Raw genomic sequence first — 23,321 nt, 5'->3', positions numbered from 1 at the left:
CAGGAGCTGATGCAGAGGCCATAGAAGAGTGCTGCTCACTGGCTGCTTACTGCCTTGCTCGGCCTGCTTTCTTGTAGAACCCAGGACCACCAGTCCAGGGATGGTACCTCTCACAGTGACCTAGGCCCTCAGACATCACTAATTAAAAAGATTTTATGGTGGGACTTCCTCAATTGAGGTTTTCTCCTTTCAAGTTGACATAAAACTGACTAGCACACTACCCCACCCTTCTCCCCACTTGATGAGCTGAAATGCCCTGCCCTGGGCAAATGAGGACATTACTGACCACTCCATCCCTGGGGTTTGGCTCCTGCCCTCGTGGCAGACATTGAAAATCACAGGCTATGAGAGCTGGAGCCCAGTTTGTCTCAAACCTATTTTAGATCTCTGTGCAATCTCTAGGGTACTCATAGGGCCCAGCCAGTGCTCCAGCTGAGGCTGAGGGAGGTAGCAGACACTAGGGGAGGTGGAACATCCCCTGGGGGGAAAAAAGGTCTAGGGCCGTGTCAGAGCCTGGCACTGATTGCGCCCCACCCTCCACTCTCCCAAGGCCCAACCCAGACAGCTGCAGTCACCAACCACAGCATCCTTTGGGTTTGACCTACTGAGCCAGGGCACATGACCCCCAATTAGCCCTGGCCACATCCCCTGCCCCGCCTGCTCATATTGGGGCCCAGGCAGCTGATATAAACTGGAGGCTGAAGGGCACAGAGCAGATAAGTCCCACACAGCAACCTGGTGCAGAGCTGACACCATGAGGACCCTCTCTCTGCTCACTCTCCTGGCACTGGCTGCCTTGTGCCTCTCTGGCCCAGCAGGTGCGTGTCCTCCTTGTTCATTTCTTTGGATAGCCACCCTCCTGAAGGTCCCAAGCTTTGCTTAGGGACAGTAGAGGGGAAGGGACAAAGGCAGGGTGGGAGAGATCAGAACTAACGAACTGTTTCTTTATAGATGCAAAGCCCAGTGGCCCCGAGTCTGACAAAGGTACTAAAAGGGAGCATGGCAGAGTCTCAGCCCTGCCCTTCACCCTGTCCCATAAGCCCCCAGGTCCCCCTGCCTTCTGCCTTCTCCCCATATTTCCTCCCAAACCCCAAGTTATCTGATCCTGTCCCTCTGCTCCACAGCCTTCATGTCCAAGCAGGAGGGCAGTAAGGTGGTGAATCGAGTCCGCCGCTACCTGGACCAAGGGCTTGGGTGAGTGGGAAGATGCTGGGCTAGGGTCCTTTGCCTTCCCTGTTGGCAGGGAGGAGTCGTGCCGAGGTGGCCCCGTGAACTGCTGAGGGCTGTGCGGTGCAGAGCGGCCCTGTGACCTGGGCCCCGCAGCCTCTTGTGCCCGGGAAGAGGGGGTGTGTACCCCGTGTTGGCTGATGCCGCTGCACGATGTTTCACAGAGCCTCAGCCAATACCCTGGAGCCCAAGAGGGAGATATGCGAGCTCGACCCCAGCTGTGATGAACTAGCGGACCAAGTTGGCTTCCAGGATGCCTACAACCGCTTCTACGGCACCACTGCTTAGGGCACGTGTGGCCTGGAGCAAACAGCAGCCTCAGCTATGGCCCCTCCCCAAGATTCAACCTTCCCTGTTCCCTCCCTCTGCCCTCCGAGTATGGGTGGCACAGCTGCTCCAAAATAAAGTCCAGATGAGGAAGCTCTGGGCTCGAGTCTGTCCATTGTGGTGGGGATAGGGGCGGGGGAAGGCTTCACACTCAGTCCCAGAAAGCTACGGTCCAGGTCATTTGCTTGTTTATTAGACTGTTTTGTGAGGGACAGCACTGGAGGTGGCTTCCTAAAGTCCTGCAGGGCCCCCTCCCCACAGCAACCCCCACCGCAGCCATTCTCTCACTGGGGATATATCCAGACATACAAACCAGAAAGGCCTGGTCACAGTGGTGAGCACGGCAGGCAGCTGGTGTGTGGACACAGAGTGGCTGGCCCTGGGGCAGGGCAGGCGTGTGGCCTGATGGAGCAAGCACTAAGGATGACCTGAACTGAGCCGATTCCAGAGCAGCGGGGTGAGGCTATGTGGGGGCTCACACCTTCCTCTCCGCCTCTGCCTGGGTAGCTGTCTCCACTCACAGGCCTTCACCACGTGTCTCTTGGGTTCTCTGTTCTTCCACCAGTTCCCCACAGTCTCTTTAGCCACTCCATTTAGGCTCAGGCCCATGTCAGGGCTCCTCCAGAGTTCTGAGGCCTGGCCTCTGCCCCCTCCATGCCAGTAGCAGAGCCGGACCTCACTGTTGTTTGGTCTGCAGTCCCTCCTCTAGTGGGCTCCCCCGCAGCAGGGTGCAGGTTCCCGGGCTCCGAAGCAAGAGGGCTGTGAAAGTGGCGATGATGAGCAGGTTCCCAATGACTGCCAGGCTCAGTGTGGCCACTGCGGCCTCCAGGCCCAGCATGGGTTCCTGCGCGGCCAACCAGGCTCTGCGGGCTCCCATGTCAACCAGCACTGCCTCCAGCTGGAAGTGGGTGCCCAGCACTGCACAGATATGGAACAGCTGGTGGCTGTGGCCTGAAGGGAGGGCAGACTGGTCAGGCACAGACCTGTCCCAGTTTTGAACAGATTCACCTGTGGCGCAAGGCAGTCGGCCACCTGTCCTTTGGGCCTAAGAAGGAGAAAACCTGACCCCCTAGAGGTTCTGAAGCAGTGACTGGACTGAGTTGCATGGAGCCCTAAATTCTGTCATTACCGAGGGGCTGGGGGCTGGGATAGCCCTCTTGGCTTTATCATCCACCCACAGGCTAGAATACCCCTTGTTCCCAGCTCACTCTGCACTTGGGGAATCAGTCTTCCTGCTCTGCCAGGCCAGTCTGAGCCAGGCTGTGCTCACCAATATAGTCGAAGCGCCCAGGTGCCAGGCGCTCTGGCAGACGGGCTGCAAAAAGGAAGCCTGCGAGCAGAGCACAGAGAAGGTGGTAGGCGTGGCTGGAGCTCAGCATGTCCTGCCCACAGCTGTGGGCCCTGCCCCAACACAGCCACAGCTGGTAAGAGAAGAGAGAGCTGCCAGGGAGCATCTTTGGGAGAAGAAACAAGGGGGACATCTAGGACTGGTGGGGGCAGGGGGCCTGTGCCTGGAGAGTAGCCAGAGAGCTGAGGTTGGAGCCTGAGGGACACCATGAGGTCAAGAAGGCAGGTAGAGGGGGGTCTGAGGAGTAAGGCCCTGGTAGCCTTACTCTGTAGAACAGCGGGAGGCTGTCAAACAAGAATGGGTAGGCAAAGGCGGCTGCGCGGAGAGCCTTGCTGAACCCGGGGCTTTCTAGCTCTGGGAACCTGAGGGGCAAGAAAAGCAGGTTGGTCTCCTCCCCTGGGGCGAGTATAGGTCAAGAAGAAGTTATCTTGGGCCAAAAGGGGTGAAGGAACTCAGTGGCAAAGAGAGCGCTCAGGAGACAGGTGTCTTGAGGCGTGCCTGTGACCCCCGAGGTGCACGCAGGAAGATCAGCCATGCAACTCAAGATGGTGGCGTCTGCCTGCACTCTCCTTTACTCCCAGCACTGCAGAGACAGAGCTGGCGGATCTCTGCGTTTGAAGCCTGCTCTATAGAATGAGTTCAAGGACTACACAAAGAAACCTTGTTTGGGAAACAAAACAAAAGGAAGGAGGGAGGGAGGGAGGGAGGGAGGGAGGGAGGGGAATCAAGGAGGAAAGGGAGAGGGAAAGGAATAGGGGCTGGTGGCTCAGCAGTATGGCACTCACACAATAAATACATGTAATAAAAAAGAAAAAAGGGAAGGCCCTCAGGACACAGGATTCCCCCCTCCCCCATGTAAATGCCACATCTGTTAAGTGTCCATAAAGACAATGTCATAACAGTAAGGCCTGGTACTGGATAAGGTACTGGGTGGCTCCTGAGCAGTGGGGTAACCCTGAGCCCTGCCTAACCTTTCCAGCCCTGGGAAGGCCCACAACCCACCGTGAGTAGCAGGAGAGGCCGGTGCACAGGAAGGAGTTGAGCACAGCAGCGGGCACGAAGAGCTGGTGCAGATGGCTGTGCAGCCAGGAGGCCGGCATGGAGTAGGCAGCATAGGGGAAGGCGCAGCCTGCGGCGAGGTGCGAGCTGAGGCTTGGGACTCGCCCTCTGCACCCCCACTCACCCCACTGCCCTCAGCTCACCCAGGCTGTAGAGGCTGAGCGCCCCGTAGTCCAGGAAGAAGCAGATGTGGCGCGCACAGGGCGACATGGAGCTAAAGGTGTGCGCGCAGCAAGAGGCGAAGGGATAGAGACAGACGGGCAGGAGGAAGACCAGAAGCGGAAGGCGGTAGGGCTCTGCGCGGAAGCCGGGGCTCCCCAACACCAGGAGGCGCCACAGGAAGTACCTGGGCCAGGCACCTATCAGACGCCCGGAAGCAGTGCCTGGCCCGTTCCTGGCCCCCACCTGGCAACCCCATCTGAACCAAAGGCAGAGCCTTCGCTCACCAAGTGGGCAGGAAGTGAGTCCAGATGTTGACCGTCTCATTGGTCATCTGGAAGGAGCTGAGGACACAGTCTAAGGCGGAGCTTGTGGGGCATCGGTAGCCAGAGATGATGCCATCTTCCCAGAACACCTGTGGGTAGTCGGGGAGCAGAGGCGTCATGGTATGCAGGCCTTCCCCCCCCCGCCCCCCGTGAAAAGTGTCTCCTAACAGCTGGGGGTGTCTTCAAGTCCAGCACTTGGGAGGCAGAGGCAGGTGGATCTCTTGAGTTTGAGGCCCGCCTGGTCTACATATGGAGTTCCCAGGACAGCTGGGTCTACACAGAGAAACCCTGTCTTGAAAAAGAAAAGAAAAGAAAAAGTGTCTGGGAATAAGATAGAAGATGCACTGGAGATCACAGTGGCCCCAAGCCAAGCCCTTTCTTACCAAGTCTTCCAAAGCCACAGCGCAAACAACAGAACCAGAGCAGTGGGATCAGATAAGATGGGAGAACACACGCACTCTCTCTCTCACGCACACTCACACACAGTGTTCTGCAGAAAGGGAGTCTGCATGAACGGATATTTGGAGCTGTGGAGAGGTCACAGGTTCTTTACTGCAATGGAAAGATAAAGTTAGCTTGCAGGAGGAACTTCCCCAATAGCTAACATGAGGAAAATCTCTGACCCAGTGAGTACTCTGGAGAGGGCCAAGATTGATTGGTTGGGGCCCAGTCCTCACCCGGGGAACCTGATGGACTTGAAGGAGTCGAGGCAGCTTGAAGCTGGGCATTGTAGCTGGATACCTCCACGTTGACCTGGAGACAGAAGGTCAGGGATTGGCACCCATCCAGTTTCCTATGACCAGACTTAGGCTAGAGTGAGCCTCTGAGCCCACGATGGGCTCCCACATGGGTGGCCCCTTTCCCCTCCTGGCCCTAGCTTGGGCATCCGGTTTGAGGAAAGGTCGGAGGTCTCTGTGGGTCTGTAGTGAAGCAGGGAGACTGCCTCATGGTAGTAACCCCATTTGGGCTTCAGCCAGAACCGTTACTGCAGAAGGGTCCCAGCAGAGGACGGAGACACAAAATTGGTGCCCTCGCTGTGCCCTCGCTGGGCCTATAATCCCAACACTTGGGGGCAGGCAGGGAGGCAGGGGCAGTCGGATCTCTGTGAGTTCAAGGCCATCCTGGTCCACAAAGGGAGTCCAGGACAGCCAAGGCTACACAGCAAGACCCTGTCTGGAAAAACCAAAACAAAAGAAAATGGGGGCCCTTGAGGAAATTGCTTAAAAGGGGCAAGGAATTAGGGGCTGCCCTCCTCTTGTCGAAGGACACCATTTGTGTCCTTGGGGGCACTTGGAGCCTCCTGGGTCCAGTGCCCCTCAGTCCAGACCTGTGCGCTGCATCCTGGGTGGCCTCGACCAACTCTCAGCTGCCTCGCCCAGCACATTCCTTGGCACAGGTAGGAGTTGGGGGGAAAACACGGCGAGGGCAGGGTAAATGAGATGGGCAAGGCCACTGACCTGGACCTATAGAACCGATTCTTCTCTGTAGACTAAAACATCCCAGCAACTCCTGCCTCTAGCCCCGCCTGTCCTCCAGGGAGGTAGGAAACTTCACTATTAGTCTCTCCTCTGAGCTTGGTGCTGAGGGCCTTGCCCAGCTTGACAACACAAACCTGGTCCCCAGACCCTTCATCCCAGGTGAAGAAGCGGTGTAGGAAAGGTGCCTGCAGTGATTGCTGTCCAGCTGCCCCGGGAAGGGCTGAGATGAGCCGGGAAGGGGTCCCTCTGCTCTCAGCAACACGGCCTGGAGATTTCTGCTGCAGTGAGGAATGTAAGGCTCTGCAGATGATCCACCTCCATTTGCCCAGGTGTAGGCTGCATTACTCCATGGCCACACTCCCAGCCATGTTGACTAGACTCAACAGGCAGTCTGGTTCCTGCCAGTCAGATTGACAGAGAGAAAAGTGGCAGGGGACGTGCACCAGGCCTGGCAGAATAGAGAGACTGGAGGAGCTGGGGAACAATCCTTAGCCTTGTGTGGCTGTCACGGGGCAGCGCAGGGTGGCCCAGTCCCATTAGCAGGCAGCTCACTTGGCCTCCAGCACACAGCCAGCCCTTTAGGGTGTCTGGGCCCACTTCTCTGTGTTGTCTAGACTAAGTTAGGGGCCCAAGCTGGGATCTAATCTCCCTTGACAAGGACACCTGGTCCAAGTCTCCCAGGATCCAAGGTTGCTAAGCAGGAGGCTCCAAAACCAATTTTAGCTCCATCTCACAAGCAACCCTCTTTCGCCCTTGGTGAATGAATGTTGGCCGGCCTGAGAAGGATGCAACAGTCTGACTGAATTGCCAGTCCAGGAGGCCAGTATTAAAAACCTTGGCTTCAAGCCCCATTCCTCCCGGAGGAACACCACCCTGCTGGGAACACCAAACCAGCCACAGGCATATTCCTTGAACACTGTTCTGTAAACCAGATGTGGTGGTGCTTCCTGAAATCTCAACCCTGCAGAGATGGAAGGAACCACCAAGGTCCGAGGCCAGGTTGGCTACAATAGCAATTTGAAAGCCTGCTTGAGTTCCTGAACTTGCTCAACTGCATGTGCTGGTGATGAGTTCAGTTGTAGTGAAACTCAGAACTGACGTTACAAAGGACTTAGGAGACATCAGGTCACATGAGTAGAATTTAACTAAGCATGCTTCCGTAATACCACAAAGGTAAGTTGTCTAACCAGGCCTGTTGGAGGCAAGTGGGTGCTAGGGTGTAAATATTTACTACATACCAAGACGAACATGCCAGTAAGCTGTTTTAGAAGATCTTTTTTTATGTTCATTGGTGTTTTGACCGTGTCTGTGTGTTGAGAGCTGCCATGTAGGTGCTCTGACTGCACTCGGGTCCTCTGGAAGAGCAGTCAGTGCTCTTAACCTCTGAGCCATCCCTCCTGCCCCCCAAGCTGATTCTCTTAACAAAGGAGACAGTGACTTCTTATGGCCAACCGAAGGCAAAGCTCTTACAGGCAGCTCAGAGGGACAATGTAGGGTCAGTCACAAGCACCATTATATCCACTGCACTCTTATCAGGAAAAGCAGAATTTGCCAGGTGGGCAAAATCAAGTAACTATTCAAAAGAACACTGGCAAGGCATAGTGGCACATGCCTTTACTCCCCATCACTCAAAAGGTCAGAGTTTAAGGTCTATCTGCTCGGCATGGTGGCATATTCCTGTAATCCCAGCACTTGGGAGTAAAGAGGCAGGTGGATCTCTGAGAGTTTGAGGCCAGCCTGGTTTACAAAGCGAAGTCAGGACAGCCAAAGCTATACAGAGAAGCCCTCTCAAAAAACCAAAAACAAACAAAAAAAGAAAAACAATAACAAAACCCCAAAACCAAATGAAACCTAACACCTGGGTGTCCTTCAAACAATTCTTGGCAGTATGTGTTCTTTCTTTGTGGCATTCAAAAGCATAAAATGTCAGCTAAATATTCAAGGTTTTGTGAGTGCTTTGTTTTGATGAGTCCACACCAATGCGGAAGTCAGAAGTGAGAGATGTGTTTCCTGGATCTGGAGCTATGGATGGTTGTGAGGCACCACATGGGTGCTGGAAATTGAACTCTGTTTCTCCAGCCTCATCAAGGTCTTATTTGAGCCTTAGCTTCAAGTGGCTTTCTTTATTTTTCACTGAAAAGGCGTGTTATTTCTCCAACCATGTTGTGCTTGCCTAGCACATCAAGGCTCACCCCGGCAAAGCTCCTGCACAGAAAGCACAGTAGACAGAGTGGGCTTGGGGAGGGGATCTTTATTAAGTGATGCTTGAGTCTCAAGTCTGCCAGAATTGGAAATGTGGTAACACCAACTGTCCCCTGGTTTTCCCAGACCTTCTGTCTTAGTGGAAGGCAGGAAGCCAGCTCCTCTAAGCACAGCCAAAGCAGCTAGGCCAGTCGGGGAAAGGAGAGGGAAGAAGAAAAGAACCCAGCCCCGGCTATGCTCTGCTTCCGGCCTGAGGGGTGGAACAGGGGTAGCCCTGGTCAGAGCCTCCCCTATAGCTCTGCTCTCAGGGTACCATTCTGGCCCCGCCCCCAGCTATTCATGATCTCTGCTCTAGTGTCATTTGACACTCCAAAACCTAGCCCGTGCCCAGCCCACCAGGGCTCTAGTCCTGAGGATGGGCAAAAAGGGGGGTAGGCCAGGACAGAGGGCAGAGTAAGCAGCTTCCAGGGATCTTGCCTCTCTGCCACTCTTTCTCCAGCCCTCCCTGGAGAGTGAGAGGGGTGGCCTTGGCTTTCGATTGCTCCTTGGCACCCCTTACCCCAGCATAGCATCCAAGAGCACAAAGCACAGTGACTGAACTGGTGGGGAAGGGATGACTGCTGGCATACAGCCAGCCAGACCACACCCTAAGTGGCCTGGCAGCTGAGCAACAGCAGAAAGTAAATGGGGCCTTGGAGTGTGCAGGCCCTGCTCTGTGGTACTGGCCATTTGAGGCCTTCCTTTCCTAAGAACCCCCACAGCTGGCTACAGAGCTGCCCTATCCCCCATGGGAGATGGGGGAGGGGTCTTTGAGGATGGTGGGGTCTGCAGAGAACCATGCAGACACTCAATATCTCCCAACTCTTCCCTGAGAGCTAGGGGGTCCAAACTCCCAGCCCTACCCACCCTTAATCTTGGGTGAGGACCGGGCCCTTCTGGCATCCTTTCCTCTCACAGTCCAGGAACTGCTCCCATGAAATGCAGACGCCATGCCTGCTCCTGCCCCTGCCCCTGGGGACGGCAGAAGGGTTAAGGTGGAAGGCTGGCCAGGGGTCCACAAGCCATTCATTCCCACACCAAGCACTTCCCTCACTTTCCTGATTTCGCCTTGGCAACAGGGGGCCCCCATCCTCCCAGCTGGCTCCTGGGCCCTCCTTGCAGCCTCAGTGCAGCTGGCCTTCCTTCCTGTTTGCGTGCTTGAATCTGCATGTGGTGGGGGACTACAGGTGGTGGTCCTGGTAGCCAGGGAGAACAGGAGAAATCTGGAGTCAGCCCCACGGCACAGCCTGCGGCCAGTCTCAACCAATCTCCTTCCACTGCCTGTAGAACTCCAGAACATTCTTGACGTCAACACTGGCATGGGCAGCAGCTTGCAGGGCAGCCTGTGGAATGACAGGGGAGAAAAGATGAAGCAGGGCCTAATCTGAAATAGCAGGCTGGGGAAGGGTAACAGTGGGAAGAGTGGCTTGTCTGGAGGTTCTGAAATTGAGTACTCCCTGGTACCTCTTCCCAGCTGTCCACACACCCCCACCTCACCTGAGACTCACCTGCATGGGCCCAGAGAGAGCACTGGGGTTGTCCAAATGAAGGCCTGTGATGATGGTCACCATGCCACTTGGGTCCTCCTCCCCTGCCCCCTGGGCCAGAGTTAGCTGTCTACAGCTGTCCAGGATCTTATAGAGGGTCCTGGGAATATGAGGTAAAGGGAACAAGGCCAAGCACTTCAATAATTTGAACATAAGACTCTCAGGGGACAGGGCAGGCTAGAGCCTAGGAGAGTGCTAGGAGACAGAGAAGACAGGCAGCTGGGAATGGGCTCTAGAAGCTGGCCTTGGTGCTAGATGTAGACACAGATGTTGAGCCTAGGTATCTTTGGCCAAGGTAGGAAAGGGCTCTGGACTAAAGCAACTTTGGAATTATGGGAGGGTCTTGGTAGGCTATGCTGGCCCATGCTGCTCCAAGGGTAGGGGCAGTTCACAGAGGTGCTGGCAGAGTCTGCTCCTGACAGGTTTCAGGGGGGCTGACACTTTACCAGGCATCTGCATCTTGCCTCTTCAGTTTATGCCGCTCAAAGCTCTTTCCCACCTCCTTCTGGCACCGAATGTATCTGCAAAGGAGATGACGAAGGTGGGACAGGAGACAGGGAGGATGCTTTACACTGAGCAGGCCATTGTGGTTGGGCAGAGTGTGTCAGCTCAGGGAGACAGGGTAACTGCATCCCTCCCATCAGGCTGCTGGGAGCCATTTTAAAGTAGCTTCCTGGGTACTGGGCTGGCTTTCTCTGCTGATAACATCAAGTTTCTGGTTTTTCCTAAGGGACGAGCTAGGTAGGCAGCAGAAGCAGATACTTTCAAACTGGAGCTTCTGGAGGTGACCTCCAAACAAAGCAGGCCTTGTGCAGCTAGCTTCCTGACCAGGCAGGCCAGAAGAGGGTAGAGGGGAGCTCATTCTTCCTCTCTTGCTCCCTCAGTCCTAAAGGCTAGAAGGGGGTAGGTAAGGGTGCGCTCTTGCTTCTCCATGGATAGCTTCAACAGCTTCCTTAGTGGGCAGACAAGAAGCCTGGTCCTTGGTTACCACATGAAGCAAGACAGGTCCTTCAAGGGAGCCCCGGCCTAGGGGTAGGCCCCATCTGTTACTTTCTCCCGGCAGGTGCTGCCCAGGTCTGCCTCAGGGACACGGGGCAGTGGCTCAGATCTCCAGGGCTTTAGACAACCTCCTTGCCCCAGCAACTGGGACCCAAAGAGGCACGTGAATGTGAGTGACGTCTCAGGCAGCCTCTCACTTGAAGGGGGCAGAGAGCACCTAAGTATGCTGGATAATGGACCCAGGCTGCACAAAGGTCCCAGCCAAGGCTGGACTCTCACCTGTTTCCTTTTTTAAACTCTGCCTCCAGGTACCGGATCCCATCCCGGGCCCCTGGCTGTTCCTTCTTCAGCAAATCCAGGCCATCAATCACTGGTGGGCAGAGCAGGAGTAGGTAAGGACAAGACAGTAAGCTCAGACTGCAGGTCTACATGGTACGGGAGATGTAGGCAGGACTGTGATGTCAAAAATGTGACCAGACAGCAATAAACTTAGCAGCTCCCCAAGCACTTCCACTAAAGTTTCTCATCCACTTCCCTATGTTTTCTGCAGAAGTGTTTACAGCCTTTGTTGAGGCTGTAGTCTACAGTGGTAGGACTTGACTAAGACCACATATATTCTGGATATCAAATAAGGTTTCTCAATGCCAAGCACCTAACCTCCTGATAAACTTACCTGTCCTCGGAATGATGATGATGAAGCGGCCACTGCTGGCAAGCTGGCGGATGAGAGGAAGGTGGTAGCAGAGGGCCTGGGTGTCAGGGATGAGGTAGGGAGACATGGCTGACTGGGCCTTGGGCTGCTGCAGGCTCCCTTCTAGCTGAGAGACCTCGAGCTGGTAAGAAAAGGCTGAGTGGCTGAAGCTGCACAGAGCTCAGCAGTATGGGTTAAAGGGACAGCAAGAAGACACTAAGCAGCCAGTGCCAAGGTAGTTCTTAAAGGACAGGGATCCTCCTACTGCTATGAGGACAGAGGAGTCTTTCCACCAGCAACCTTGGGGAAAAAGTGGGTGAACATAAAGCTTGGGGTAACTAGACATGGAAAGCAGAAGGAAGCATCAGGGAGAACAGGCTGAGGCCAAGAAAGGGTTCTCACAAGAGTGGTGCAAAATCCTAGCACGTAGTGTCTGAAAGCAGCTTAAGCAAAAGCCAGATGAAGAACAGGAGGATGTGCACGCGGCCCACCTGTAATCGCAGCTGGGCCATGTCTCTCATGAGCCTGTTCCGCCGCGCCTCCTCCTCTGCCTACAAGGAAACCACAGTCACAAGAAGCAGGACTAGGGACCTCTTATGGAGCCAGAGAACGAGGTGTGGTTTGTGTGAGTGAAGTCCCCCTGCTACAGGACGGGAGGGAGACATGGAAAGTAACTCTTTTGTGATTCACTCTACAACCCCCATGACTGAAATGATAGGTCATGCCTGGCACAGCCTTATGGGGAGAAGACAGCGAGCATTTTTACCATGTAGGACACTACCTGTCGTGTGTTAGGCCCTCACCTCTGATCCTCTGTTCCTCCTAGCTGGTCCCCTTCAGGGGAAAACAACCATACACACCCTGGCCTGCTTTCAACCTGCCAGTGTCTTCCCATGGCAGACCTAGCCTAGACCCGCCATCCTGTCCAGGCACATGTGCGCCTGCTTACTCGGCAGCCCTATCCACTTCCTCCTTCACCTAGCCTTCCTCTACTTGTAAATGAACCACCAAGTGCCACAGTTGGAATGCTCAGAGTTGGTCCTGTCTCCCCTCTCTGCACGTCACCTGGCCAGCCTTGTCAAGTGAATCCTCTAATCAGCACACCAGCATCCTTCCCTTATTTCTTGGGCTTAGCCCAAGAACCCTTCAGGTAGCTCTAATACACACCTCTTGTTTCCCTGACTCATTCCTGCTCTCTAACTAGAGCCACAGTTTTCCAAAACTGTCCAGCATCCATCATCACCTTATCTGGAATGTTTTCAGTTTTCAAAATGAAGTTCCAAGCCCTTCATAGACTTTGTCCTGTGAAGTAACTGGTACTACTGAAGGCTCTTAGCTGAGCCAAGTATTTCTTCAGATGTCACGCTAATGAGACCAAACCAGACAACTCTATAAAGCGACTGCTTGGTTCTCTTCAAAGTAGTCAGAGGTGAAAAATATGGAAAAGCTGAGGAGCTGTCAAATAAGAGACTTAACCAAATGTAACACAGGGTGTCACACAGAATTGGTGAAAATGGACAGTCCACAGTATAAACTAATTCCAGTTGCTCAGTTTGATAATTATCCCAAGGTTAGGCAAGACCCACTTCTCCCCTGCAAACTCCTGCACAGTTAAGAACTGCCCTGCCCCAAATGCCAACCCATCCCCTTTGTGGAGCACTGGCAGAGAAGGAAAGAACAGAAAAGCAGAGTTGATGAAGGTCACACCCTTACAGAAACGTAGAATGCAAAGTAGTCTCCCTCTTTTCTCTCTGAAGAAACTGAGCCTATGAACCTGAGTTTTTATGCTAAATCGTCACTATGAAATTCCAAGATCCAAAGAGGTGATCAAGGCCCCTCTGTAATTCCCTTCAGGGATCAGTGCAAGTGTGTGGAGTCCACCTGAACAAAGGAAGGAGAGAGCCATGCCAGCTGAAGGCTAAGGCACCAGCAGTCTAGCAGCTCAGACAGGTGTGGGTCTGTTGGCCTCAGAGAGACATCCTTCTTCAGAAGTACATGTGAGAGAGTTCTTAGTAGTGGGTCAGCAGCTCCTGGCGATCACATGGGCTACACAGAAATTAAGTCCCCAAAGCAGCACAGAACAATTGGGATGAGTGTTCAAGGTTGGTACCAAGCATGGTGCATATGCCTGTAATCCAATCATTGTTTAAAAAGACTAAAATCAAGTTACTGAGGTTTTCCCAACAACATCAGAGCCCTGTCTTCCAATTTGACTTGGTGTCTTGGAACCTTCCTTTGTTTCCTCAGACATGAAATGAGGACATGAACACCCAATGCCACAGAGAGGCTGTCGATGAATGTCAGGGCACTTGCAAAAACAGACTAAGCACAGCATGCTCCAGTGCATGACAGGAGACGGCAGTTGGGAGTGAGCTACTTGGGGTAAGTCTGTGACCTCGGCAGAACAGAAAGTAGTGTGGCCTGTAGCATCAAGCACATGAGCAGGCACTCACTGTCCTCTGTCCCTACCTCTTTGAGAGCTGTGAGTTAGAGAAAAGGCCTGCAAAAATTCTAAAAAATTCTAAAATTTTATTTTGAAGCTACGTCACTTCCCCATCACTATTTTTGTAGCTCTACCCTTAACACAAAGCTTCGTTTTTAACAGAATGTGCTTGTTTGTAAGGCAGCAAGGAAGGGTATATGTGCCCTTCATATACCTGTCAAAACGTTCACACCAATGGACTCAGAAATCAGGAAGCTGATGGCTCATGGCTGGGAGAAAAGAAGTGCATCAAGGAAGAGACTGGTGTGGGAGAAGGGGCCTGAGGCTGGCTGACACACAAGGGCTGTGACTCCTGTGGTGCACACAGAGAAGCAACTATTGCCCAGAAGAGGCCAACAAGGGAAGAGAGTGCCTCCTTTACTCCTTAACTCCAGTGTCCAAGCTCCTGACAGGCAGGACAGAGTCAACTGTCAGTGCTTGTGCTGGGCAGCACAGGACACAGCTTGCTCTTAGATGGGACCATGTCTCAAACAAGAAAGTTCCTCCATGTTTAAGCCCCACAGTCTATTCCATTCCCCAGTCTTAACCTCTGTAAAAGGAAAGCACGGGAACACCTGGTAAGCATCCCTCTCCAGGACAGTGTGCAAGGTGACTGACAGGTACTGTCATTCTATCTTCTCACCTACCCAAAGCTGATTCTGTGTATCCCTGTACTTGTAAGTGAGAGGAAGCTAGCCAAGCGAGGTTCAGTGACTTGTCTATTTCACAGACTCAGTGGTGACAGAGATGGCCTCAAGACTAAGTTAGTCTGAGGAGAGGTCCTGAGCCATACTGCCTCTGCTCAAAGTACCTCTCACACCCTGACTAGCAGCACCACCTCTTAGGCCTTGCTGGGCCTTCAAACTGGCTTCCTACTTCTTCAGGGGAGATCCACCTGTGCAGCTGACTCTGGTTCTTCAGAGAGACCAACGGAAGGAGTTTCCAGGGAAGGGAAGGCTGACTCACCATACGAAACTGGGCCTGGGCTTGCTGCAGCAGGCTCTCCTGCTCAGACTGAGCAATGCTGACGAAGATGCCAACCTCTGGGTTGAACTGCAGGATGCTGCCTTGTAAGCGAGCAACAAAGTGCCCGAAGCTGCGGATGTAGCAGATGCGGACCACCGACTGGGGAGAGTGGAAACCGAGCCGATCTGAGCAGATGCTCTTGCCCTCCTGCCACCATGCTTAACCCAGCCCCTCACAGGACCAAGGGCTCCTTAGAAAGGCATGTGGTTTACAGAGTGGGAAAGGGCACCAAGATGCAGTCCCCCTAACTGCAGCTAGTGGGGGCAGAGATTCCTAGAAGGAGCAGAAGGCCCTGTCTTAGGCTGGAGAGAGAGAACAGAGAGCGCTGAATGTAGCTCAGTGGTACAGCATTTGCCCAGCAGGTAAGGGTCCATGGGTTTAATCCCCAGTACTGCAAAAAAGGACAAAGAGCACTGGTCCAAGAGAGGAGACTTGTGTTCTTATGCCATCTCTCCTCAGGCTCTTAGCTCTCACTTGTAAAATAAGAGCAACTTACTAGGATCATACTTCTCAACTTTTTTTAGCCAGTAAAACCCTTCCTCCTCCCCACAAAGAGAAATTTGACCTAAAACTCTAAAATATAAAACCAAAGCTGGGCGCAGCAGTCCATGCCTGTAATCCCAGCACTCAGGAAGGCAGATCTCTGGGAGTTCAAGGCCAGCCTAGTCTACAAGTTGAGCCCAGGAGAGCCAAGGCTACACAGAGAAACCCTGTCTGGAAAAAAAAAACAACAAAACAAAACAAAACAAAACAAAAAAAAAAAAACAAAAAAAACCTCCCCCAACAAAAAACCCAAAATAAAACAAAAACAGCCAAGCCTCTCTGCTGTAAAGGAAACAGCCAGGAAGAAGGCTGAAGGCAATTCAGCAGCCTTCCAGCCTGGCTTTCCTCTGCTGCCCCCAGGTGGCCTATATGGTGATAGACTCAATGGAGAAAGCTGCTGACCAAAGCGTACCATATGTTTTCTAGCTCTGCAAGCCAGACTGATGTTCAGTTCCGGCCTAGAGAAGCTGAGAATTCCAAGTCCTGATTAGCTTGCTCTGCCCTCAGCAGGAGGAGCCACTACGAATAGCACCCCTTTGGAGGGGCACCTGTCAAGATAAGCCTGTAGCCTTGAGGGTGCCCCCTGTTTGCATGAGGGTGTCCTGCCCCAGCCAAGAAACGCTGCCATGTGTGAAGGCCTGGCTCTCGTGTCAGGGAGCAAGTCCCTTACCTCATCTAAAGCACTGAGCAGGGGCCGATCTGCATCGAAGTTAAAGCGTCTATGAGCAGCCCGGAGAGGAGGTAGGTTACGAAGTGCCATGTCTTCTGGGAGCAGCAGGCTAGCAGGGAGGTCGGGCAGCTCGCAGCCTTCAAGGAGACCCTGTACTTCAGGACAGAGGGCCAGGCCTAGGCAGAAGGAAAATATCAGACCACTGCCCTGGGGAATGAATGACCAGGAGATAAAAACCTCCTATAAGCGAATTACTAGGCTGATGAAACAGGACACAGCCCTATGACAGATGGACAGAAAGGGAAGGAAGAGAGACAGCACAAGGAGCCAAGAAGGCAGAGCTTTAGGACATCTGACTTGGAAGCTGGAGAAAGCAGGGAAGGAGAACAAAGATAGTCAACCCAGGCAGGCTCTTGGTTAGTCTCAGGAGGAAGAACACCTTCCACCTTACTAGTTGGAAGGTGGTAGATGGGCCGAGCCGATGATGAAATCTGTATGTCAATCCTCAAAGCCTGCAGGCAGCACAGTGAAGACAGTGACAAGCCTGGCTCTGAGACTCCTCTCTGTTCTTAGCCATTCCATTCTTCCTCGGGAAGCGCACCTCCTTACACACAGGACAGCAGCTCAGAAGCAGCAGTGTTGGTGTGGAGACTGAAGAGGCCTGGACCATATGTGCTACATGCTTGGGAGGCTCCTTGCCCAAAAGCTAAGTTACATGAGGGGGTCTAACCAGTTTGGTGGGCCAGTAAGAGAGAATAGTCTTAGGTCCCCACTCACCAGAATCCTGAAGCTCACCAGCTGCTGGCAACAGATTCAGTAACACAGACAGGCGGTTCCACAAACTTTGAGAGCTCTGGGGAGAAAAAGGAGAAGTCCTCCAGCTACAGACAATGCAGAACAGCAGCCATCAAAGCAGGTGTACCTGGGACCTTATGTTATGAGACCCAGAGGGACTTGATAGGCAGATTAGAAAAAGGAAGAGTTCACAGACGACTTGAAAAATGGGACCTGGATGAGGTATGGTGGCCAGGGCTCTGTTACATAGAAATCCTGTCTTAAAAAACAGAAACAAAAATAAAAACAAACAAACAAAAAACATAAAAGAAAACATAGTATGGCCCCAGAAAAGGCTTTCTGGACTTCGAAAGTGAAAGCCAGGAGCCGGCTTCTCTTATCTAATAGAAACTCGTAAGGGTGAACACAGCAGAACAAGACTGCAACACTGAACAAGAGCCTACAACAAGAAGCTCAAGACTGAGCTGGGTGCATTGGCTCACTCCTGTAATCCCAGCACTTGGGGAGGCAGAGGCAGACGGAACTCTGAGGCCAGCCTGGTCTACAGAGAGAGTCCAGGAAAGCCAAGGCTACACAGAGAAACCCTGTTTTTTTTAAAAGAAAAAAAAGCTTAAGACTGAGGCTCTGATCCCAAGGTGGTACAGGCATGGCCCCAGCCAGGCCCTATTGCAGCAAGCCTGACAATACTGGCTTCTAAGAGTACCTCTCCTGAAGCCCCAGGCTCTGACTGGAAAGCCTCAAATATGACCTAAGTTTCCATCTCTGCTGCTGCCTTCCACTTTGCTGTCTCTCTTCTCTGTATTCTTCCATGTGTACCGAGTCTGGTCCCCAACATTACTCAGAATGTCAGTTGTTAAGTCAGCTTTGGGAAAACAAAGCAGAATGAGCAGCTTCCTCTCTGTCTCCTGGCCATAGCATTTAGAGGAAAAAGGTCATGCCTACAAGGCAACTGGGTTCTTGACAGACCACCAAATGGGCTGCTTCGGCCCCTTCCTATGTCATCTCCCTCCCAACCTTGTGGGACCTGAAGACGTAGGGCATGGGTAAACACCTGAGCACACACGATGATGAGATCAGGGTTGGTCCGAAGCCAGTCCAGGAAGACCTTCACAGCAGGAAGGAGGCCCTCGGCCATCAGGGCCTGCAGCTTTTCCTGAAGGCTGCGCTCATTGCGACAGGAGCGGCTGCTGGACTCACTCCCCTCTGACTCAGAGCCATCCTCAGAGGCTGGGGTAAAGGAGAGAAAACAGGAGTAAGCACTGAACAGCATTTGGCAACAGGCTCCAGTGCTTTCAGGGAGCATTACCCACCCATTCCAGCTGACCTAGACTCTGATATCATTCATGGTCAGCCCTCTGCCCCACTGCTCCAGGCCCACTAACTTTTAAACCAAGAGCTTCAGGCTGGGGTTAAAGACATGTACCACAACACCTGACTTCACCTAAATTTTTTTTTTTTTTTTGAGACAACGTTCTCTGTGTAGCCTGGCTGTCCTGGACTCACTTTGCAGACCAGGCTGGCCTCAAACTCGCAGAGATCCACCTGCCTCTGCCTTTCCGAGTGCTGGCATTACAGGTGTGTGCCACCGTGTCCGGCCACTTAAAATTTCTTAAATCTCAAAAGTTCCACTCCCATGCCAGGCACTGTGTTAAGCACTAGGAATACAAAGAGAGAAGACATATTATTTCGCTCTCCTAAAGCTCAGTCTAGTCTCAAGACAAGTAAGTCAGACAGCAAAAGGTGGAGGCTGCAGTGGGACAGATGGCACATGTAACCTACAAGGAAATCTCAGCACTCAGGAAACAGAGCGGCAGATCCCGGAGTTTGGGTTTGAGGCCTGGTTTACAAATTTAATCTCAGCACTCGGGAGGCAGAGGCAGGCAGATCTCTGAGTTTGAGGCCTGGTGTGCAGAGCAAGTTCCAAGACAGCCAAGACTACACAGAAAGAACTTGTCTCAAAAACACAAACGGGAACCAGGCACGGTGGGGCACGTCTATAATCCCAAAGCATTGGGATTACAGAGGCTGGTCTATAAGTGAGTCCAGGACAGCCAGGAGTACACAGAGAAACCACGTCTTGAAAATTCAAAAACCAAACAAAAAACCAAACAAAACAAAAAACAAACAAGTGGTAGGCTTACTAAGGCAAGAAAGGACACGCTTCTGCATGCTCCAGACAAGGGGAACACCCTGTACAAAGTCTGAGGTTAAAAACAGGAGTTAGAACAGGGAAGGCAGCTCCTCCACTACAGACTGCTGAAGGTAAGACAACACCCTAACCACTGAGGATGCAGCTCAGTGGTGTAACACTTGGGCAGCCTGCCTGAGTCCCTAGGTTGGCTCCCCAGTAGTAGCAAAAGAGAAGACAACACTCTAGAACAATCTAGCCTAGTACTTGATATAAAATAGGCTCCACAGGGGGCTGGAGAGGTGGCTCAGCAATTATCTGCTCTTCCAGAGGTCATGAGTTCAATTCCCATCAACCACATGGTAGCTTAAAACCATCTATACTGGGATCTGATGCCGTCTTCTGGCATGCACGTGTACATGCAGCCAGAGCACTCCTATACACAAAATAAATAAATTTTTAAAAAAGGCTCCACAGTGATGACACCTGAGTGTCATTCAAACCTACTGCTCTAACAAAAGAGTATGCCCAGCTTCTTGGAGCCCTGGGGGGAGCTGGACACCGTAAGGGAAGTCTACTACCGCCAGTGTGAGGAGGCAAGAACCCAAAGCAGCAAGACAACAAATGTCTCGTAATCTGGAAATGAGTATGTCCACAGGGAAAGGATCCAGGGTGACAGTGAAGCACCAAGGACTACTTTCTAAGAGAAAGTAGTCTCTCATGTATTCAAGCAGGACACAGAGACCCACATACCTGGTTCTAAAGGCTTGTCCACATCCCCATTGACACAAGACCTGTGACTGGCTACATTGTTAGGCTCCGTGGTGGGCTGTAGGAGCAGGTTGCTGAAAGTGGGAGCCAGTCGGAAGCAGCGCTTGGTCTGGAACATCTGGGTGGACATGGCTTGTAAATTGCTGGCAATGCTTGCCTCACTGGGGCCAAGAGGGCCATTGAGGGAATCAGGAGCCTCTGATCTGGCCTGAGGGGCCTCCAAGGCTGGCAACCGTGTCCCTTCTTCATCCTCCATATCTTCCAAGTCTGACCGGGACTCCTGGCTGTTCATTTCTGAGTCTGTCTCTGCATCAAAAGCAGTACCCCTGCCTTCTAGACTCTTGTCAGAGCCACTGTCTGAGCCTTCACTGGCCTGGGCAGAGTTATGGCTTGAGTCTGATTCAAAACCTTCACTCAGGTCACTGTCATCACCAGCTTTAGGAGGATGGTGGCGGCGGCGACGGCGGCAGCGGCGGCGGCGACGGCGACGGAGACAAGAGAGTCGGGAGTGCTTACGGCTCTTTCTGGCCTCATCAGCTTGGGGCACCACAGTGGGAGGCTCAGGCTCCAGCTCCTCTTTTTCTAGTGGTTCTTTTGACTCTGGCTCATCTGTGTAAGAAGGAAAGCCATGGGTGAGAAATGGAAAAAACTATGGCTTGTAAGCTGAAACATGTCCTTTCACAACACCTCCCACTAGGTATGAATTTCCTTCCTTATCCCCCAAGTTCCATGCACACTTTCCAATCATAACCAACCCCAGCCTCAAACCTGTGCCATCACTCTGAAAAGCAGAGACAGGGTTCTCGCCCTCTTCCAGCTCCGCCTGCAGCCGTATGTTGACATGATTAATAAGGTGGGAGAAGAGGGCCAGGGTGAAAGCAATGGCTGCACTATACTGCTTGGATCCTAAAACCAGAAGAGCAGGAGTAAGCATCATCAATTCCAACCTGTTTTACCTGCTCTCAACTCATCCAATGACCCAACTACTCTTCAAAGCTGTTTCTATGATAAAAAAAGGTTCCTTGAGGTTTTAGAATAGTATCTACCTTCCCAAAAATTAGAATGTACCAGCTCATCCTACACTTTTTCATGTAGGTGTACCCTCTTATCCTAACTCATCTTTCTTGGGCTTTGGTAACCCAAGAGCCTTGGAACCTAGCCTCCCACAATCTCTGCCAAAAAGGGTTCCCAACTGCTTAAGGGCTCAGATACCAAAGCCTGGACCCTGGAGACTATATGGTTGCCTGTGGAGGGGGTTTGGGGAGAAGTAGGAACCCACAGCTGCCTTGGCTTCTTCACAGAAGGTCCTATTAATAGCTTTCCTAGTCCTCCCAGTTCCCTAGGCAGGAAGGGATTACTTGTGGAAGGAAGTCTTGTGGACACACGGGAGCAAAGGAACATGGTAAAGCCTACCTGCTCTCTTTAGACTATGCACACCCATGAGGCAGATGATGGCCATCTGAAAAATGAGTAGGTCAGGGAGGAAAGCATATCCACTTTCACATTCCTCCTCATCCTCATTTGTTAGGCCAAGGTTGGGTGAGGAGGGTAGGTAGAAGAGGCAGAGGTTGAAATCCTCTAGGACTGACTGGCAAAGTGAGGTCAGTTCTGAGTCCATGGAGCTGTGGAAAGGCAGGAAGAACAAGGGATGTCAGCGACGAGGTGGGAACGGTAAATAACTGACAATTCAAAAGTCAGAGACTAGGAATGTAGTTCAAGGGTAAAGTGTTCGCCAAGCATGCATAAGCCTTGGGTTCAACCCCTAGCACATTAAATAAGCAAGCAAGCAAGCAAGCAAGCAAACAAACGAATCAGCTGATGGCATATGTCTTTAATCCCAGCACTTATGAGGCAGAGGCAGGAAGATCTCTGTGAATTCAAGGCTAGCATGATCCACATAGCTACACAGAGTTTCAGGCCAGCAAGGGTCATACAGTAAGACCATGTTTCAAAAACAAACAAACAAACAAACAAACAAAAAAGGAAATACTAAGGGACCCTAGAATAGAGCCTGTAATGAAAGCTTTGGTTTCTTTGTGTGTTATGTAAAAATGCTCATTTTAATCCAAAGTGTGAGATTTTAGTTGGGCTGTAGTTTGTCCACACCTGTTAACTGTCACATTCAAGGCATGATCTCTGCCAGCTGGTAACAGCCTTCTACGTGCCACACAGAGAGAGGCGTGTTCTAGGACTCAATATGAGACCTAGTTGGTGTGATGTTAGGTGGCATTCGGTGATGTTCAGTAGTTTGCAGTGACCAGAGAGTGTGATGGTTTAGAGCAGAGAGACAGAGAACCGCTTCGGGGAGCAACAGCATGGAGGGGCCTGCTAGCCTGGTTTGCAGTTGATGGAGATTGGTATACAGCCCTAAAAGAACCTCTTGACCCTAACTAGCCGGGAGAAGTAAAGGGGTCTGGGCCCCTCTTCTCACTAACCTTTTTTCCTGCTTAAGGCTGGGGATTGGTAGAAGGGAGGTAGAGAGGTAGAGGCCTAAACACCCCCAAATAAAGTATAATTTTAAAAAAGACCGCTACAGGTGGCCTTCCACTACAAGCAGACTGTGTAGAATTTGCAGGAGGTGGGGTGGGGGCGGGGGGTGGTGCTGATGTCAATGAGGTTGCCTAGTATAAACAAGGCTCTTCTTCAACTGACAAAAACAACAAACAAAATAATAATGGTTGAGTGTGTTTCAGCCTCAACATGAAACAGAAAAAAAAAAAAAAAGAAAGATAGAAAGAAAGAAAGAAAGAAAGAAAAAAACCCACAAGAAAGAATGTGGGTGTCTCTTCAGTGGGTCAGTCGCTCCTTCTGCATCCAGTAAGCACTCACCTTGTGTTAGCCAGGACGGCCCAGACACAGTTGTAAGGGATGCCAAGGATAACCAGGTAGTGGCCCTTTCCACAGAAAGCACAGTTTAGCAAATGCTCTTTCCCTGACCCATATAAGGCGCCTAAGGAATAGGGCTTGCCTGATACCATTCCTGTTCACACTCACCTACTTTTGGGCTGTAACAGGCTTTGTAGGTACATGAAGTTCACCAACAACCTCTTAATGTCTTTGCATCTGAAATGAAAGAAACACAGGGTACGTGTGGAATGGCTCTAAAGTCCCTGTGGTACCACTGCAGCCACTGCAAAAAGAGCCTTCCTCCCCATCAGCCCCACTTACCGCTTTTTGCTAGGGGACAACTTCCTGGTCTCAGACTTCTTCAGCTGGTGGTACATTTTGGCTGCCTTGTCATATAGCCTCTTGAGGTTTCCATAGGCTCCCTCAAAGGATACCTCTGACTGGATGCTGAAGGAGAAACGGGTAAGCTACTACATCTGAACAGGGGAATAGGAGGAAATGGGAAAGGTCACCTGCTGGGGCTTAAAGAAACTGTTACAGCTGGGGAGAGTGACACACATCTCTAATCCCAGCACTCAGGGAAGCAGGGGCAGGTGGATCTCTGTGATTTCGAGGCCAGCCTGGTCTACAAAGAAAGTCCAGAACAGCCAAGGCTGT

General features: G+C 52.1%; 3 protein-coding genes across 7 annotated transcripts in view; 1 reads left to right on the top strand and 2 right to left on the bottom strand.

Annotated features, from left to right (window-relative positions):
• The first annotated feature begins 659 nt into the window (after window positions 1-659).
• Bglap (bone gamma-carboxyglutamate protein) lies at window positions 660-1,641 on the top strand. Its single transcript, XM_021637801.2, has 4 exons — window positions 660-818; window positions 952-984; window positions 1,125-1,194; window positions 1,392-1,641. The coding sequence occupies exons 1-4, from the start codon at window positions 755-757 to the stop codon at window positions 1,513-1,515; spliced, it is 291 nt and encodes a 96-aa protein (XP_021493476.1). The 5' UTR covers window positions 660-754; the 3' UTR covers window positions 1,516-1,641.
• A 79-nt stretch (window positions 1,642-1,720) lies between these two features.
• On the bottom strand, window positions 1,721-6,382 carry Paqr6 (progestin and adipoQ receptor family member 6). Of its 2 annotated transcripts, XM_021637792.2 has the most exons (8): window positions 6,059-6,382; window positions 5,124-5,199; window positions 4,408-4,535; window positions 4,105-4,307; window positions 3,905-4,031; window positions 3,168-3,264; window positions 2,825-2,975; window positions 1,721-2,505 (listed from the first exon to the last, which is right to left on the bottom strand). In XM_021637792.2, exons 1-8 carry the CDS (start codon window positions 6,076-6,078, stop codon window positions 2,231-2,233), a joined length of 1,077 nt encoding a protein of 358 aa, XP_021493467.2. In that variant the 5' UTR covers window positions 6,079-6,382; the 3' UTR covers window positions 1,721-2,230. The 2 variants fall into 2 exon arrangements, with proteins under 2 accessions (XP_021493467.2, XP_060233687.1); XM_060377704.1 differs by lacking the exon at window positions 5,124-5,199.
• A 1,773-nt stretch (window positions 6,383-8,155) lies between these two features.
• Window positions 8,156-23,321, bottom strand: part of Smg5 (SMG5 nonsense mediated mRNA decay factor) — a 28,030-nt gene continuing 12,864 nt past the window's right edge. For 2 of the 4 annotated variants that reach the window (XM_021637709.2, XM_021637710.2), the window contains exons 8-22: window positions 22,986-23,111; window positions 22,812-22,880; window positions 21,231-21,439; window positions 20,586-20,723; window positions 19,800-20,426; window positions 17,970-18,145; window positions 16,901-16,976; window positions 16,124-16,299; window positions 14,851-15,009; window positions 11,894-11,953; window positions 11,385-11,544; window positions 10,991-11,081; window positions 10,159-10,233; window positions 9,674-9,812; window positions 8,156-9,508 (exon numbers count right to left, since the gene is read on the bottom strand). In XM_021637709.2, coding sequence (XP_021493384.1) covers window positions 9,425-9,508; window positions 9,674-9,812; window positions 10,159-10,233; window positions 10,991-11,081; window positions 11,385-11,544; window positions 11,894-11,953; window positions 14,851-15,009; window positions 16,124-16,299; window positions 16,901-16,976; window positions 17,970-18,145; window positions 19,800-20,426; window positions 20,586-20,723; window positions 21,231-21,439; window positions 22,812-22,880; window positions 22,986-23,111 — 2,365 coding nt within the window. In that variant the 3' untranslated portion in view covers window positions 8,156-9,424. The remainder of the gene's footprint in view (window positions 9,509-9,673; window positions 9,813-10,158; window positions 10,234-10,990; window positions 11,082-11,384; window positions 11,545-11,893; window positions 11,954-14,850; window positions 15,010-16,123; window positions 16,300-16,900; window positions 16,977-17,969; window positions 18,146-19,799; window positions 20,427-20,585; window positions 20,724-21,230; window positions 21,440-22,811; window positions 22,881-22,985; window positions 23,112-23,321) is intronic. The other 2 variants (XM_060377703.1, XM_060377702.1) reach the window with 1 other exon arrangement.

Source organism: Meriones unguiculatus, chromosome 2, assembly GCF_030254825.1.
Source record: "Meriones unguiculatus strain TT.TT164.6M chromosome 2, Bangor_MerUng_6.1, whole genome shotgun sequence".
NCBI classification, from domain to species: Eukaryota; Metazoa; Chordata; class Mammalia; order Rodentia; family Muridae; genus Meriones; species Meriones unguiculatus.
The sequence above is the reverse complement of the archived record's forward strand: the minus strand, read 5'-3'. Positions and strand labels throughout refer to the sequence as shown.